Genomic DNA, 15,521 nt, shown 5'->3' on the forward strand with positions numbered 1-15,521 from the left:
ACATGTTTGGAATTTTCTCTCATTTTTTGTGCACACTCCAAAATACAATTACAATGTATCCCACAATTTATAATTTTTTTACTGTGATCTCTTTCTATGTAATAATTCCTTTTTGTATAACTGGTCATTCCGAAGAGTCCCTCTGAACTTATATGCAACTCTCAAAGCTCATCCATCCAGCCTCCTGGTGGCATGTCCAGGTATACACCTGTGTCAGAGTGAAGTCAATTGGTACCTTCAATCCACAGTCACATTCTACAGAAAACCTACAATTAGAGTTAAGTTAATATAGATGTTATTGGGATAAAACTATGCAGACAACATTGGCTTGTAACCAAAATACTATTATTTCTCATGTACTTTGAAACATTCTGTCCAATTCCTTGATTCCCAAATAGACTGTTACAGTATAATAGGTGAAGAACATTGGAACAAAATTAAATTATTAAAGGGTTAGTAAAATTATTCAAGAGTGTTAGTAAAATTCAAGAGTACTACATTGACTCAAGCAGTATTTTGAGAGGGAGAAAGAAGGGATCAAAAGATTCCTGATGCTTTTAAAGTTTGGGTTTCTTGAGGTGCTTTGTTCTTCCTTTGTATTGAGTTATTCCAAAGTATCTGAAATATAAATCCATTTTATAGAGTGTAAGTCACAATAATTAGTTTGTATGCATCCCTCCCTCTTACTATCTTACATCCTTTAGATTCAAGCATATGATTGGAGAGCCTGCACAAGTTCTGTCATGTAGTGCACAGACTGCATGTATACATGGTGTGAATATCCTGGGAAAAGTTGGTAAAGACGTTCAGAGAGTACATAGGCATTACAGTTCTTGAAAACATTTCTAGTGAACATTTTTTTCCTCAGTTCACTCTAAGTGTATTAGGTATTGATGGGTCAAAACACTTGTATTGAGAGGATACTTATTTTTATTTAGTTTTGGTGTTAAATGTCTGAAGTCAAATATCAGTATCAAGATTTACTATGTAAAGAGTTGAACATGGATAAAACATTTCTTTCTGTGTATTAATAGATTTTAGTTCTTGGAAGTTCAGTACTGTACATTCAGTGCCATATTACACTTTGAAGACCCACCAGTTTTTGCTGTTCTCAGTTTGATTAAAACAGTTCAGCCTTTTTGCCAAATGTATACCCATTTCCATTCTGCCTCTTGTACAACTTTCTGTGAAAGACAGTTTTGCTTATTTGAAGAAATCTAGTGATTTCCTTGGACAGATTCTTATGCCAAAATTCTAAAATCAGGCACCTAAAATTAAGCTCCTAAACAGAAATGGCCCGAGTTTCAGAGGTGCTAAGCTTCTCCAGGTCCTGCTTAAGTTAGCAGAATCTAAATGGGCACGCACTCATCAACTACATTTTCATTTTTCTTTTCGAGCCTAAATATGGGTTTTTAAACCTAATTTTAGAAATCCAGATATAAGAATTTTGGCCTGGTATAAGATAATTGGTTTTATTCATTGATTTCTTCCTCGTCATCTTCAAATGCTTCCTCTCCATCATTTGCTGCAGCTTCTTGGTACTGCTGGTATTCCGAAACCAGGTCATTCATGTTGCTTTCTGCTTCTGTAAATTCCATTTCATCCATTCCTTCTCCTGTAAACCAGTGGAGGAAGGCTTTTCTCCTAAACATGGCAGAAAACTGCTCAGAGATCCTTTTGAAAAGCTCTTGAATAGCTGTGCTGTTACCAATAAAGGTAGAGGCCATCTTGAGGCCACGGGGTGGGATGTCACAAACAGCCACTTTGACGTTATTTGGGATCCACTCCACAAAGTAGCTGCTGTTCTTATTTTGGATGGCCAGCATCTGCTCATCAACCTCTTTCATGGACATGGGACCTCGGAAGACTGTGGCCACTGTCAAATATCGTCCATGTCTTGGGTCACAGGCTGCCATCATGTTCTTAGCATCAAACATCTGTTGAGTGAGCTCTGGAACTGTGAGTGCTCGGTATTGCTGGCTGCCCCGGGCTGTCAAAGGAGCAAAGCCTGGCATGAAAAAGTGAAGGCGTGGGAATGGAACCATGTTTACTGCCAGCTTCCGAAGATCAGCATTCAGCTGGCCTGGAAAACGCAACGATGTGGTAACTCCACTCATTGTAGCAGACACCAAGTGGTTTAAATCTCCATATGTAGGGGTGGTAAGCTTCAAGGTGCGGAAGCAGATGTCATACAAAGCTTCGTTATCGATGCAGTAAGTTTCATCCGTATTTTCAACCAGCTGGTGGACTGAGAGCGTGGCATTATAAGGCTCTACCACTGTGTCAGAGACTTTTGGAGAAGGCATGACACTAAACGTATTCATTATCCTATCTGGATATTCTTCTCGGATTTTGCTGATGAGTAGTGTTCCCATGCCAGAACCTGTTCCTCCTCCGAGGGAATGAGTGAGCTGAAATCCTTGCAAGCAATCACAGTGTTCGCATTCTTTTCTTACTACATCGAGCACTGAATCTACCAGCTCTGCTCCTTCTGTATAATGTCCTTTGGCCCAATTATTTCCTGCACCTGTTTGTCCTGAAATAACATAGGATAAGGAAAGAAAATATAAAAGTTATTGATAGGTGCTAAACCATCATAAGTACCTTCTTGTGAAGTAAGCAGGGGAGAGCAAACAAGGCAGTTTGCAAACAGCTCACAGGTCAACGTGCTGCACCACTCTTTTAAGCTTAGAGGTGTAATGGCTTCAAATCACATATATTCAATGAGTTGTTCTAAGTGTGTAAGCTGTTGTTTCATGTGTTACACTTGCAGCCAGCAGTTTCTTTTTCATTTACGAGCATTTCTAAGAATTTTCACTTTCAAGCATGCTTTGAAATCTTTATAGAAGCCAACTTACACACTCAGAAATAACACCTCTTTATTTATCTGGCAAAAAATTGCAACCTGGGCAGTGTTAAGGCAAGTTGCTTGTACTGCCTGATCAAAGTTACTTCATCCCCAATGTGGGTGGCCCATTTTAAAGTATGAGGGAGTCTACATGAGTGAGCATGCTTTACACTGAAGAGCGCTTCAGTTTCCATGCTCACTCGGTTCTTGGCTTTTTATCTCCACTCGCTTTGGACATATGTAAATGAATGCACGAGATGCAACACTTCAGTCATCCTGAACAGGGTGTTTTTATCCCGTGGGTGCATCTACATGTGTGCTTTACTGTGGAGTTGACTAATAAGCTCCACAGTAAACGTCACTGTCTACACTTGCACCCCTATTAGGGCACAGTAAATTAATTAACTCTGCTGTAAAATAGTACTTTCCAGAACAAGTATTATCCTATGGCAGAGTTATTTAGTGTGCTGAAATGTAGATGTAAATGGTGACTGGGGTTGGGTGGGGCACAAGGGTGCTACAGCATGAGGGCCTGCCTGCAGAGTAGCCCTGCATGGGAGCACCCTCGTGCCCCAGCCAGTCCCTCTGCAGCATGTTGAGCTCTAGGGTGACAGGCCCCTTGCCAGCCGTGGCTCCTCTGCTGTGGCTCAACATGCTGTGGTCCTGGGTGCACATGTAAACACTGTGTCTGGGAGCAATAAATTCCAGTGCTAACTGCACCGGAGTTTATTGCCACATGCTAATTTCATTTGTAGATGCACCCAGTTAGTCTTACATTACACTGGCATAAAATCTATGGAGATTGTGCCCCTACATCTTAGAACTTTAGAGAGAACTGGACAGCTTGAGCTCTGTAAATGTTTAGAAAAACTTAATCTGTTTATTTCGGTCTGTTCTTATGAGTAGTTTTCATGATAATTTTGGCCCTTTATTTTTGCCTTCTACAAAGCAGATGTAGCAATAAAACTGAATACTTGCTTTGGAATCTTGTAACCCCCTTAATCCTCCTTATTCCATCAACACAAGACACTGTTTACATGTAAATGCTTGCTCCTTATGAAGAATGTGACGTATATGCAACTAAAACAGAGATGCAGGTCTTTAAAGGAAAGGATCTTGGAGCATGTCCCATAGTCACTGGTTTTCAACAGGGAATTCAAATTTTATTCAAGAAAGGAGCTGGCCCTCAGAAACTGATTTTATGTGAAGATGTCATGTTGTTTAATTTGATGTAATCAAAACTGGGTTTTTTAGGTCCTGTTGCCTGGGTCAAAATGTCAGTATTAACAGGGTCCTCAGCAAGTGTGTTCTTACAACATGTTGAACCTTTTTTCTGAGCCCTTCTTCTCTTCCTTTTACACCCTGCTTAGACAGTTATATTGTCAGGAGTCCCCTGACAATATAAAACAGATACTCCCAAGGGTCCTTCCCAGTGTACTTTAGTGTTCTACTGCTTTGATAGTAGAAGGTTGTAAGAGAGGACCAGGTTTGACACTCCATTGACATTAATTACTACTTACTGGATAGTCCCACCAAATGCAGTGTATAAGGTACTACTCAATCATACCCAGGTTTTCTAGTTTTCAAAGCTCTGATCTACTCTTCTCCTCCTTCCTTATCTCCACGACTCACTTTAAGACCCACTGTATATATTGTGGACCACCTACATCATGGGGTTTGGTATTGTTCAAATATTACATACGTTATCTTTACTACACCAGGCTTCAGTTTCCTTGTTCTCAAAGGCATTGTTCTATATGTTGCTATATTTTCTTTTCTTTTTAAATATGTGGGAAGCTCTGTATTTCCTGTCCAGCTGCACAGCATACAAAACAATATCCTCCAGCACAGAATAAACTTCAAATTACTTTTGTTCAGCCAAAGTGACTAGCCGCATCAGTCAGAATGCTAGCAAAAACTAATGCTCTGTGCATATGGTAGGATCCTACTAAAGGACCAGATTGTACTACAGTGTCTTACTCTGCACGGTGTAGGAGGGATTGGCTCTAATAGGAATGGGTAGAAAACACACATGGAAAACTAATGGGGAACAAATGTGAAGCATGGAAAGGCAAGTTTCTCAAAGCAAGGTGGGTGCATAGGATGTGTTTGGTGGTAAGATAAATAGCACAAATGTTACACTTATTTTGTCTCCTTTGATTCAGAGAATTATAGGTATTTTTGCAGCACCTATTATAGTTTATTAGGTTTGTAAGCATGCAGCGATCTGAATCCATCTCAGTCACAATTAGGGGAGTTGTTCAGTTTCAAATGAAATAATATAAACAAATGCAGGAAATTTTCCATTGAATTTTATAACATTGAGCCAGGAAACAAATCCAAGGCATTGGAAACTGGTTCTCTAAAGGCTGATTTGGAGAGGGATATAAAGAGGGAAAAACTAACAGTCTACCATAAAATGAAACAAAGAACTGTGGCAGAAAGCTGTATATTTGAACGGCATTTGTCTGATGATACCATTATACCACGGAGGCAGAAATAAAACTGTTTAAGTTGCGAGACAACAGTTTACATTTGATAAAGTAACTTGAATTGAATTTGGCTTGGAACTACCTATAGATTTCTTCTCCTGAGAAAATGATAAAGATGAGGACTTCAGAAGATGTTTTGCTATATAATGAATATTCTAAATTCTCAGATTAATATATCTTAATTAACGATCTGTTATGTTGCTTGTGACATCTCTAAGTAAAATGAAAGACTGCAAAAGCTTGCAGTTTGTAAGGCTCTGGTAGATGGCCATGAGTTTACTGATGCTGACTTTCTTTAAATTGTAATTTACAGCAAATATTTCTGCCAGATCTAAAGTCCAACTGGTGAAACACAAACAGTAGTAAAAGTAGGCCTGGTAGAATTGCCAATTGTTATATGTGCTCAGCATTTTCCATTATCAGTTGATTATAACATGATGAAACTTGAACTGTCTGAGTTGAAGTTTTTGATGCTAGATATTTGCCTGCCCCATGCTGGATTTTTTGTTTGTTTGTTTTGGATGCCCTGTTTTAAGAGAAAGGGAAAATAAATTGTTTTGCCCATGTTAAATCCCAGCCACAGGGTGTTTTTTTAAGTTGTGCTGCCCTGTGCTTTGGAACAGGGACTTGCAATTTGGCTGGGAATGGCCTTTGTGTCAGGGATGTGGCTTTTATGAAAATCCACCCATATTTGGCTTTTAAAAACTGCAGTTCATATACACTCAGTAGAGACTCATTCGATTCTACTAACTAAAACTACCAAAGACTCCATCCTCCCTAAGCATGCTCCATCTTACACAGGACTTAGCGCTGACTGCACATGCCATTATCAGGCTGGGATGCCTCTGGGTCTAGCAACTGAGAAAAAGGAGCCCCCTCTTGTGCTCCATGTCCTAATACAAGCACCCAGACAATGTGCAACAGGAAGCCAAGTGATAAAAATGGAGAGGAGGCAAAAGCCACATCTAGGAGAAGGAAAAGGACTAGATTTGGAGGAGTCTGTTTACCCTGACTGTGACTGGTTAGACAAGGAGATGGGGTGCACTGAACTATACAAAGATCTAGGGAGAGAAAAAGCAGTAACTTGGTTGGTTAAAACAGGATGCTAATAACACCACAGTTCCAGGTTTGATTCCTGCATAAACTAAGTGAGCTCTTTTCTCGAGGTCTCTTTCAGCCTTACTTCTCTGTGAAACTAGGATTGTCTGGACAAGGAGAGTGAGGGTGAAGGGCTGACGAAGGTAAAAGGGGCACAGGAAGAGAAGTACTTCTCACAAGCAAAAGGATTGCAGCAGAATATTATTGGGTCGAGAGAGGCAAGTGAGCCCGGAGCGGGAAACCAATGTTGACTGAATAAAGAGACTAGAGTTTTGATGAAAGCGTTAGGGAGAAGGCACTGGGGGCTGGATAGGTTGTGAGAATGGGAATCAGAGTGAATCCAGGATTCTTATCTCATTCAGTACACACATACTAAACTGCTATTCTGTTTTACTTTATGGTGACTGTTCAGTGTGTGGCCAGGATATAGGCCTCTTTTGCTACAATTCTAAAGCTATGAGTTCAAGGCCCATTCTTGATTCATGCAGAATGCTTCTCCTAATCAACCCAGCTGTAAATGAATACATGATCATTCAAGCTGGAAATGGATATGATGTTAGCACATATCCCATGTGTGCTATTAGCTACACAATCTAGCATGCCTTAATCACCTAATCCCTGAGGCAGATCTAGGATTTTGGAAAGGGGGATGCAGATGGTGTGGTTCCTCATCACATATAACACAACAAGCATTTTTCTCTAGTTAAAACCTAGAAGCTTTACTAATATGCTGGGGGCATAGGTCTACCTTCTGCAGTTCGATTGAAGCAAAAATAAATATAACTTTGTTGGAATGTGCATTATTTTGCCATATCATATATTATGTATAACAATGCAACTAACTAGACAAAAATACTCAAAAGACTTCATTTTGTTGTTTCATTAGTCCTGTAGTCATTAGAATTAAATGTACATCTCTTTCAGATTCTGAAAACGAAATCAAGCCTTCTTGAGCATCTTGACAGTGCATCCAATGCTTCTCTGAAAGTTTTCACACCTGAGTAAAAATTTCCACACCTGACTTAACGTTTCTAGCTAGAGCTAAATACAGTCTGCAGAGCTGTAGACTAGGAGCTACATTGTCAGGAGCAACTAACAGAATTCCAGAAGAAAGTTTGGTTTGAGTAGTGGAACCATTAAGAACCATTAAAAAGGAGAGGGTTATTAACACCTGTGGAATGAAGAGTTTATAAGGAATCAGGTTGATTTATAAGGTAGGTCTTCAAATGAAGTTCACTGATTTGCTCACTGTTCCCTGATTAGAACCACTGCTGCTGCCACTGCCAGGCAGTTGACTATAAGCTCTGGGCAGAGCAGGATTCAAAGGGGAGTGCAAGTGCACCCCCCTGCCCCCTTGATCTGCCCTTGCCTCACGCAGAGGCATGGGCTGTAAGGATTGGGTGAACCTTTGACTTTCAGCTTTTTATTCAGTGTATGATCCAGTGCCTTATGCACTGTATGCTATTCAAATCTTGCCCTGAGGACAAAAGTATTAATTTCTTTACAGGCTTTTTTGTGGTGCTCACTGTAGCATGCTGTCACTGTATTCACTATAGCAGTGGCTCCCAATCATTTTTGCTGTGCCTTAAACCCAAGTCGCAATCCCTGGCCCCGCTGCTAATTCACTCATGCCCAGCAGCACCAACAGAGCTTGGGCTGGGCTGGGATCGCAGGGGGCAGCAGTGGCAAGAGCTGCATGGACCATGTGCCAGGAGAACCCCACAAGTGGAGGGGCAAAGTAAGGGGCGGACCCCCATGACCCTCATTTGGGCTGCACCCTGAGGTTGGGAGCCACCGCACTATAGTATCAATGTGCTAACCCGCATTAATGGAGTTGTTTTCATATCACCTCTGTATGGTGAGTGGGCATTAATGCCCCCATTTTACAGACAGGTACTGAGGCATAGAGGGATTGAGGTTAAAAGTATTCACTAGCATTGGCAGACAAGGTTCACTAGCATTAGGTATTCCATCTTAGATACGTAAGCCTTAGCATTATAAATCCTATCAGAGCTCCTACTGCATTAAGTTGCGACTGCCAGTGCTCAGCATGTGTGCAAATTAGACTCCAAAGTCTCAAGTCAGATGCTCAAAAAAATTACAGATGTGTAATTAGCAACAGCTGTGAAAAATGTTTCATATTTAAAATCACAATGGAACCTCTGGCAGAGGCAGGGATAGAATTCCGTTTTCAGACCACAAGGCCATGCTTTCTCTTCCTACAATCTCCAGTCCCATTCTCTACTTTTGATTTTTGCAACAAATGAGGGAGGAGTCCTGTAGATCTTGCACAATCTCTGTGTACCCCCTGAGATGGTCCATTTTGTGCACAGAATCAGGCAGGCTTCCCATGGAAGAAAGTGCCTGTGATGACAGCCAAATTAAGGTTTCCCAGCTAATACCAAATCTTCATAACATCAATGCCTCTTCATTTTATTGATGGGGAAACTATACAAGATAAATTTGGAGGTAAATTTAAGACTTTGGGGGGTTTTTCATAGCTGTGTGACTTCTGTAGATACTTTGGATTCTGTTTAAACCTTGCTCATATAAATGTTGCTTACCCTGACTATTTTCAGTTTGATGTAAACTTGGCTTAAACTGAGTTAAGATTACTCATGGCATTTTGCCCCAATTTTATTTAATCTAATTTTAAAACAATTAAAAAAGTGACACTGGTGTAACTTTAAATACAAACACTACTTATTAATTTATTATATGTTTTGTAATATTTGCATTCCTTGAAGTCCTACTCACGCACCCAACACCTCATTGCCCTTGGAACTGTACAAACACAGAACAAATAGATGATCCTAGTCCCAAGGATTTTACAATCTAAGATAAATCAGGGCATCCCCATTGTATGTTCACTTTTAAACTAGTAGGGAATTGACTTAAGCTAAATCAATACTGAGCACACTTTGGCTGATGGAAGAATGGTTGCTTCCATTTAAATAAGGGAAGTAGGGAAATGCTTGTTTCCATTTAAATAAATCCACTTCTAATTATATTTAGTGAATTTGGTGCAGCATTTGTCTGCAGACCATTGAGCTTTCCTGAATGTGACATAGCCAAAGTGGGTGTGATCCACATCCGCCTTGATCTTAGGAAACAGGAGGACAGCAAGAAAAACAAACAGCAGGAGAGTTCCTAGGAAGCTTTCCTTTAGGTCAGTTAGCTTGTTAATACAAATTGTAATTAAAATCCTGATTGCATATTTCTTGCACATGCAAAACTTCTCCTTGATCTTACTGGAAAGTGTGGGAAGAAAGCAGGACTAAGCCCCATATGTTCAAGAAATTTAAAAGTATTTAATACACCTAAACTGTGACCTATTTTGATATGGACTTCAGTGGGGAGGGCAAAAAAGCTGCTTGAAATCTCTCCCTATCAGCGTAAGTCTCAGTGGTTTGGAATATGGCAAGTATGGATTTATCAGCTGTTGCCACAAAGTCTTTTGTTCGGAACAGATATAACAGAAAACTAAAGGCTTTGTTGGCGTCTGACATAATAGATTATTGCTTGAGCTCAAAGGCAGCCATTCTGCATTATTCAGCAGATTTGGAGGAAAGTGCCTGATGCTGGCTGTAGACTCGGCGTCAGACACCACTTAATCATGTGGCATTAGCTCATTGTTTGCTTGGCAGGAAGAGAGCACAGTACAACAACCTATTGTTCAAGAGAGACTTTCTACTCATTTGGCTGTATTTAGAGGTGGGTGCTGTCTGCAAAGTTCTGATTCCAATGCTTAGGTGAATTAATTTTCAGGGGGTTGGTTTGGTCTGTGAGCACAGCTGTGTAATGGAAATTCTGAAACTAGCTTTTCCAAAGTTCCCATTGCTTGGATCTGTGGTCTTGTTTCAGGTCTACCTTTGCTTCCTGGAAAAAGAACAACACGGGATGGAAACTCCCCATTTGCTTTCAGTGTCAGTTCTGTTTGGTTTTAAGTTAGTTCCTAATTTTACTGGAAGACAACCATCCTAGTGCTAGATTGTGTATGACAATCTGTTCTGTACTTTGTCATTTGTTTTCCTTCGTTTCTCATTGGTATCCAACTATTAATGGATTATGTAAGCAGGGGTAGGTCTTTCATTCCCTATTTCTTCTTAATGAAAGTATAGAAGCCCTCAGGATTTTTTCTTTACATGAAATAGATATTGCACGGTGTAGATTAGCAGAATATCACAGAGAATGTTTAGTAAATTTGTGCAATGGAGGGGATTTTCAGTGTAATTAACACAGTGGTGTTTGACCCTATTTTGGATAAAGGTTATTTTTTTGGTTAGTTTGAATTGTGTCGTTAGATTCTCAATTTTTGTTAGTAATGATTATTTACAGCTGCTTGGGGTAGAGGAAACAGCCCAGCTCATATGCTTTTTATCCAAGGTACATTTTTGACTTAAAAGTTACTTTTTGGTAACTGACCATCTATTTTTAAAAGCAAGGATGATATTCACATACCAAAGATGAAATTATCGGGTCGAAAGAGTTGACCAAATGGACCTGATCGCACGCTATCCATGGTTCCTGGTTCCAAGTCCACTAAGACTGCTCTGGGTACAAATTTCTGGGCTACAATAAAAAGTCAATACATTCTTAGTATATGAAAATAGGCTAATTTCTTCTATTATATTTCTTAATATATGAACAAACTATATTTCATTTTAAGCTGTTTAGCTTGCTTGTGTATCTTTATACAGCTTTCATCTTCCTAAATAGGAATCTTTCTTCTCAAGCATTACAGAAGAAATTATTGTGATTAAGTAGCTGATTTAAATAATTTGGGGGTTTCAATCATATGCACCCTCCTAAACTGTATTTTAAAACAGCTTTTCACCAGTTGGTTTCCAGAAAGACAACTTTCTGGCAAAATGAGTTGCATGTTCTTGGTAAGTAGCTGTAATTGTAATTGTACATAATCGTATGATGGGGCCTTCATTCAAATGATCTTAAAATGCTTTGCAAATTTATACTTTAAGGAATAATTTCCTTCCTTGACTGAAATGGAGCCAGTTTAAGAGGTGGAAATCAGTGTGCTCCATTACTGAATAACAGTTAATAACAGGAAGCAAAGAATGCCTTTTCCACTTAAAATTAGAGCATAGATTCATGCAGACAAAATGAATGCCCTAAGCTGGAATTTGTCCAGGACACAGTGACACTTCCACACTTACTAAAAGTGTCTTGAATGTGCACAGGGAGTCTTGTTTGCAGTTTTACAGATCGTACCAGGGGCAACTCCCTCAGCAGCACAGCACCTTCCACACCAGCTGTTCTGGGACACAATATTCAGGGGTGCGGCTGCTTCACTGAATCACCACTGATCCTCCCAGCACAGAAAGGCTCAATTCTGATAGCTTCTGAAATCATAGTCAATGGACTATGAATGTACAATTGCAAAATGGACTGGTTAGCATCAGCTAACTGCTGAGGCACGTTAACTTGAATTAATCGCATCTTACAAGAGAAAATCTATCACAAACTAAAAAACAAAAAAATTCCCATAACTGATAGTTTTGTAGCTGTCCTGTACCATTCCCCTCTGCTCAGAGAGAAAGTAACTGCAGATGTTGGATGATGGGTTCCAAATAAAACCATGCACACATGTCTCATCAAGTCTGTAGCTGAAGCTATGAGTAAGCCTTTGCTTTCTTCACATGCCTCCTCCCATTAAGGGAGGACCCGTCCTTCTCCCCTTGTGACTTCTCATCAGGCAGCTGCCGCCATACACTTACAAGATGATTCATTATAGTAGACATTGATTCTCTCCAGCTGCAGTGCTGAGTCACCGACGTACCCTCCCGCTGGGTCAATGCCATGCTCATCACTGATCACTTCCCAAAACTTTAGGGGGGAAAGAAAAAGTGGGAGAAACTTGGTTAAAGCACAACCACTAGATTCAGTTTTGCTAAAGCAATAAGCATCTCTTTCAGGGACGTCATATTATCCAAATCCTGGCAGGGACAGGGCAGCCCTTGGAGGCATGTGTTGCAGTAACAGCTGCTGAATTCTTGGCATGTCTGAGAACTGCTCCTCTGAGCCCCTCCCTACCCCTGGCCTGGCCTGAACAGCAGCGAGGAGATGGGGTGGGGTTGGAGAAAGACAAAGCCAAGCAGACAGGCACCAGGATTTCAAACCAACCATACAAACGGTTGGGATTCCACAGTATTTTTTTTATGGCTATTTGACCGTTTTTATTTTTGCTGCCTTCTTTGTTCTTTTAATCCACTGTCCCCAGTCATTTTTTCCTTCATTCCAATTTTTTTCCAAAGCCTTTTATGGTCACATGAAGGAGATGAGTTTTTTAGTTCCCTATTTGCTAGTTTTCCAGCTGCCTAGTCTATATGCACAGATCTCAAGAGAGGTCAGAGCCTATTTTGTTGCAAGAGAAACATTTTCCAATGTGGCATGGAGAGCAAGGAGTGAAATTGCCAATTATCCTGAAGTTTCTCAAGAAAAAAAGACACATGAAGGCAATGATGCTTTTCAGAGCCATTTCATTGTGCTGCTGAAAGCTTAAACAGGAGCTGTGATAGCAATGTAAAGTAGCTGCTGCTACATACAGCTCTTAGTAAAAAGTAAGCAAGTTAACGTTACTATTTAGGGGTGGGAAAGATCTCTTACCTTTGTTCCAATTTGATTTCCACACTGGCCAGCCTGGATGTGCACTATTTCCCTCATTGCGATATTTGCAAGGCCAAATCTTTCTTTCCCCCTCTCTCTCTCTCTCTGACTCTTTGCAGAGTTCAGCAGTCTCAGTGAATGTTTTATTGGCTCCAGGACTGTGATCCTCCCTCCCAGGCTCTCCTCAGCGTGCAGCTTCCCTGCACAAACAGCCAGCCCAGGCTAAGCAACTGGCTTTGGCCAGCCTCCCCTGGGGCTGGATCTCTGTGAATGGCATTTCATCTCATCTATCATTTCTAGTCCACAATGCTGTTAAGAGCCAAAATGGAACAGTCCAAAACATTAACCATGTGGGAGTTGGTATTATCTCTACTCCAAAGTATGTATTTATAACAGACAAAGCTCAAAGTAGTAACAAAAGCAGTGATCATGATATAATTGTTAACACATCAGACTTGTATAGCATGTCTCTCCCTGTCTTCCACTAACATCAGACTAGAGCAAAGGCAGTTGTATTTTGCTGAGAGCAGACTGTGGATATTCTCAAGTTTTATGGTTGTGTTGTGATTTTTTTTTTTTAATTCTAGCATTAGGTAAGTTGAGAAATAATTACTAGCTCTTGCATGTTGTGATTAGTATTTACCATGTAACAACACACTTCATACATATACAAGAAAAAGTCACAGATATTTCTCACCACACTTCACTCCTACTCAAACCCATGTTTTGCAAGCATCAGACAATGTAGCCTTACTTATAAAGTAAGGACTACCTTCCTTTTATACAGAGGGAAACCATTGTCTTCAATGGATTACTGACATGAGTAAGGGTTTGCAGTCTCTGGACTGCAGAGAGCCAGAGTTAGAATCCTCAGTCACTCTCAGTACTACATCCTATGCTCAAAATAGGAGCCCACACATCCGTCTTGTAACAATAGCAGCGTTGCCATTCTAGAATTTTTTTTTTCTGTGTAATTTACCATAGCACCCGGCAGCCTAGTTATGGATGGAGACTACATTATGTTATGTGCTGTACAAACACAAAACCAAAAGATGCTTCCAGCACCAAATCTAAGTATGAGACCAGAGACAATAAACAGATACAGACATACCGGTGGGGGACTACAAGGAAACAGCGTGACAGTATTGACTAGTGTGTTAGGCATCTTTCATCCAAATGCCTCTCCAAACAACTTGATGAATTGTGCAAACCCATGACTATGTACATCCTAACAGACATGGTATCAGAAGCAGTTGGTAAAACATAAATAATGTTTAGGGCCAAACCCTGCCTGTCTCACACCCATAAATAGTTCCTCTGTGGGTGCGTCTACACATGAAATTAATGCAATGCAATAAACTTTGACGCACGCCATGCCAGAATTTATTGTTCCCAGGCACCATGTTTACACGTGTGCCTGGGACCATAGCATATTGAGCTGGGTCAGAGCAGCCCCAGCTAGCAGGGACCCAGGGAGCTGCTCTGACCCAGCTCAACATGCTGTGGAGGGGCCAACTGGGGCACAAGGGTGCTCCAGTGTGGAGTTAGCCAGGAGACAGCCAGCCAGGTCAGTGTCTACACATGCATTGCTGTTCACTAAACCATGCCATAGGATAGTACTTATGTTTACAAATACTAACGATGGAGTTAATTAGTTTCCTGCAGCCTAATAGGCTTAGCACATGTAGATGCTGAGACTTTATAGCAGAGCTAATCAGGCAGCTCTGCAGTAAATGTCTCGTGTAGATACTCCCAGTATATCACTCGAACCAGTTGTGTAAAGGAAGTGGTCTAAACATACGTGCATCATTTGCACATATTATTTATAACTTTAAATTGGGTCTCATGTTCAAGCTGACTGGAGCCCACCTAGAATTGGTTTATAGTGTCAATCGTGTAGGTGTCTAGATACTTAACAGTGCTGATATTGTGCAGCACTCTTAAACGAATCCCATGGTGTTCCAGAGTGCCATGGCATCATGGCTCAAGTACTGGTCTGTGTGGGGAATCTCACACTGCCATTGCTTATGTTATACTGTTCCTGTTCTTTGAATAAACAGAAGGTTATAACATACCTTCCTCTATCTGAATTTGGCACCTTTAAACTGAGCCTCTCGTTCTTGTGAAAATTAATAAATACTGAGTCATAAAGGAGAAGGATTCTGTAATGCAGGATGAAGTGTGGAAGTCCTAGACAAGTTGCCATAGTAAACAGAAAATATTTTTCAGCAATAACATCAGACATAGTCATCTCCCTCTTAGCTATGAGCATCAGTCAGAAAAAAGCACCACAAGGAATATTTTGAATTGTCCTATAAAACCACCAGCCCTGTTTAGTGGCCATGAGGTTTGATTATTAAGCTGTGTCCTGCTTTTCAGGAAAAGTAGTTGTTTTTAGTATACTTAGGGTAACCACCCATCCCTAATTGGCCAGGACAATCCTTAAATATAAACATAAA

General features: G+C 40.5%; 1 protein-coding gene across 1 annotated transcript; it reads right to left on the reverse strand.

The window, feature by feature from the left end:
- Positions 1-912: 912 nt before the first annotated feature.
- Positions 913-13,359, reverse strand: TUBB6 (tubulin beta 6 class V). Its single transcript, XM_019525148.1, has 4 exons — positions 13,063-13,359; positions 12,174-12,282; positions 10,900-11,010; positions 913-2,536 (listed from the first exon to the last, which is right to left on the reverse strand). The coding sequence occupies exons 1-4, from the start codon at positions 13,117-13,119 to the stop codon at positions 1,473-1,475; spliced, it is 1,341 nt and encodes a 446-aa protein (XP_019380693.1). The 5' UTR covers positions 13,120-13,359; the 3' UTR covers positions 913-1,472.
- Positions 13,360-15,521: the final 2,162 nt, after the last annotated feature.

The sequence above is a fragment of the Gavialis gangeticus genome, unplaced genomic scaffold (genome assembly GCF_001723915.1).
Source record: "Gavialis gangeticus isolate Ggan-Ray unplaced genomic scaffold, GavGan_comp1, whole genome shotgun sequence".
NCBI lineage: Eukaryota > Metazoa > Chordata > Crocodylia > Gavialidae > Gavialis > Gavialis gangeticus.

Bases quoted from the DNA above. Each gene is read 5' to 3' on its own strand.
- TUBB6 (XM_019525148.1), bottom strand. From the start codon at position 13,119: ATGAGGGAAATAGTGCACATCCAGGCTGGCCAGTGTGGAAATCAAATT. The intron at 12,283-13,062 runs GTAAGAGATCTT...TCCCCCCTAAAG, and splicing joins GAAATCAAATTGGAACAAAG to TTTTGGGAAGTGATCAGTGA. The intron at 11,011-12,173 runs GTAAGTGTATGG...TTTTTATTGTAG, and splicing joins CTACTATAATGAATCATCTT to CCCAGAAATTTGTACCCAGA.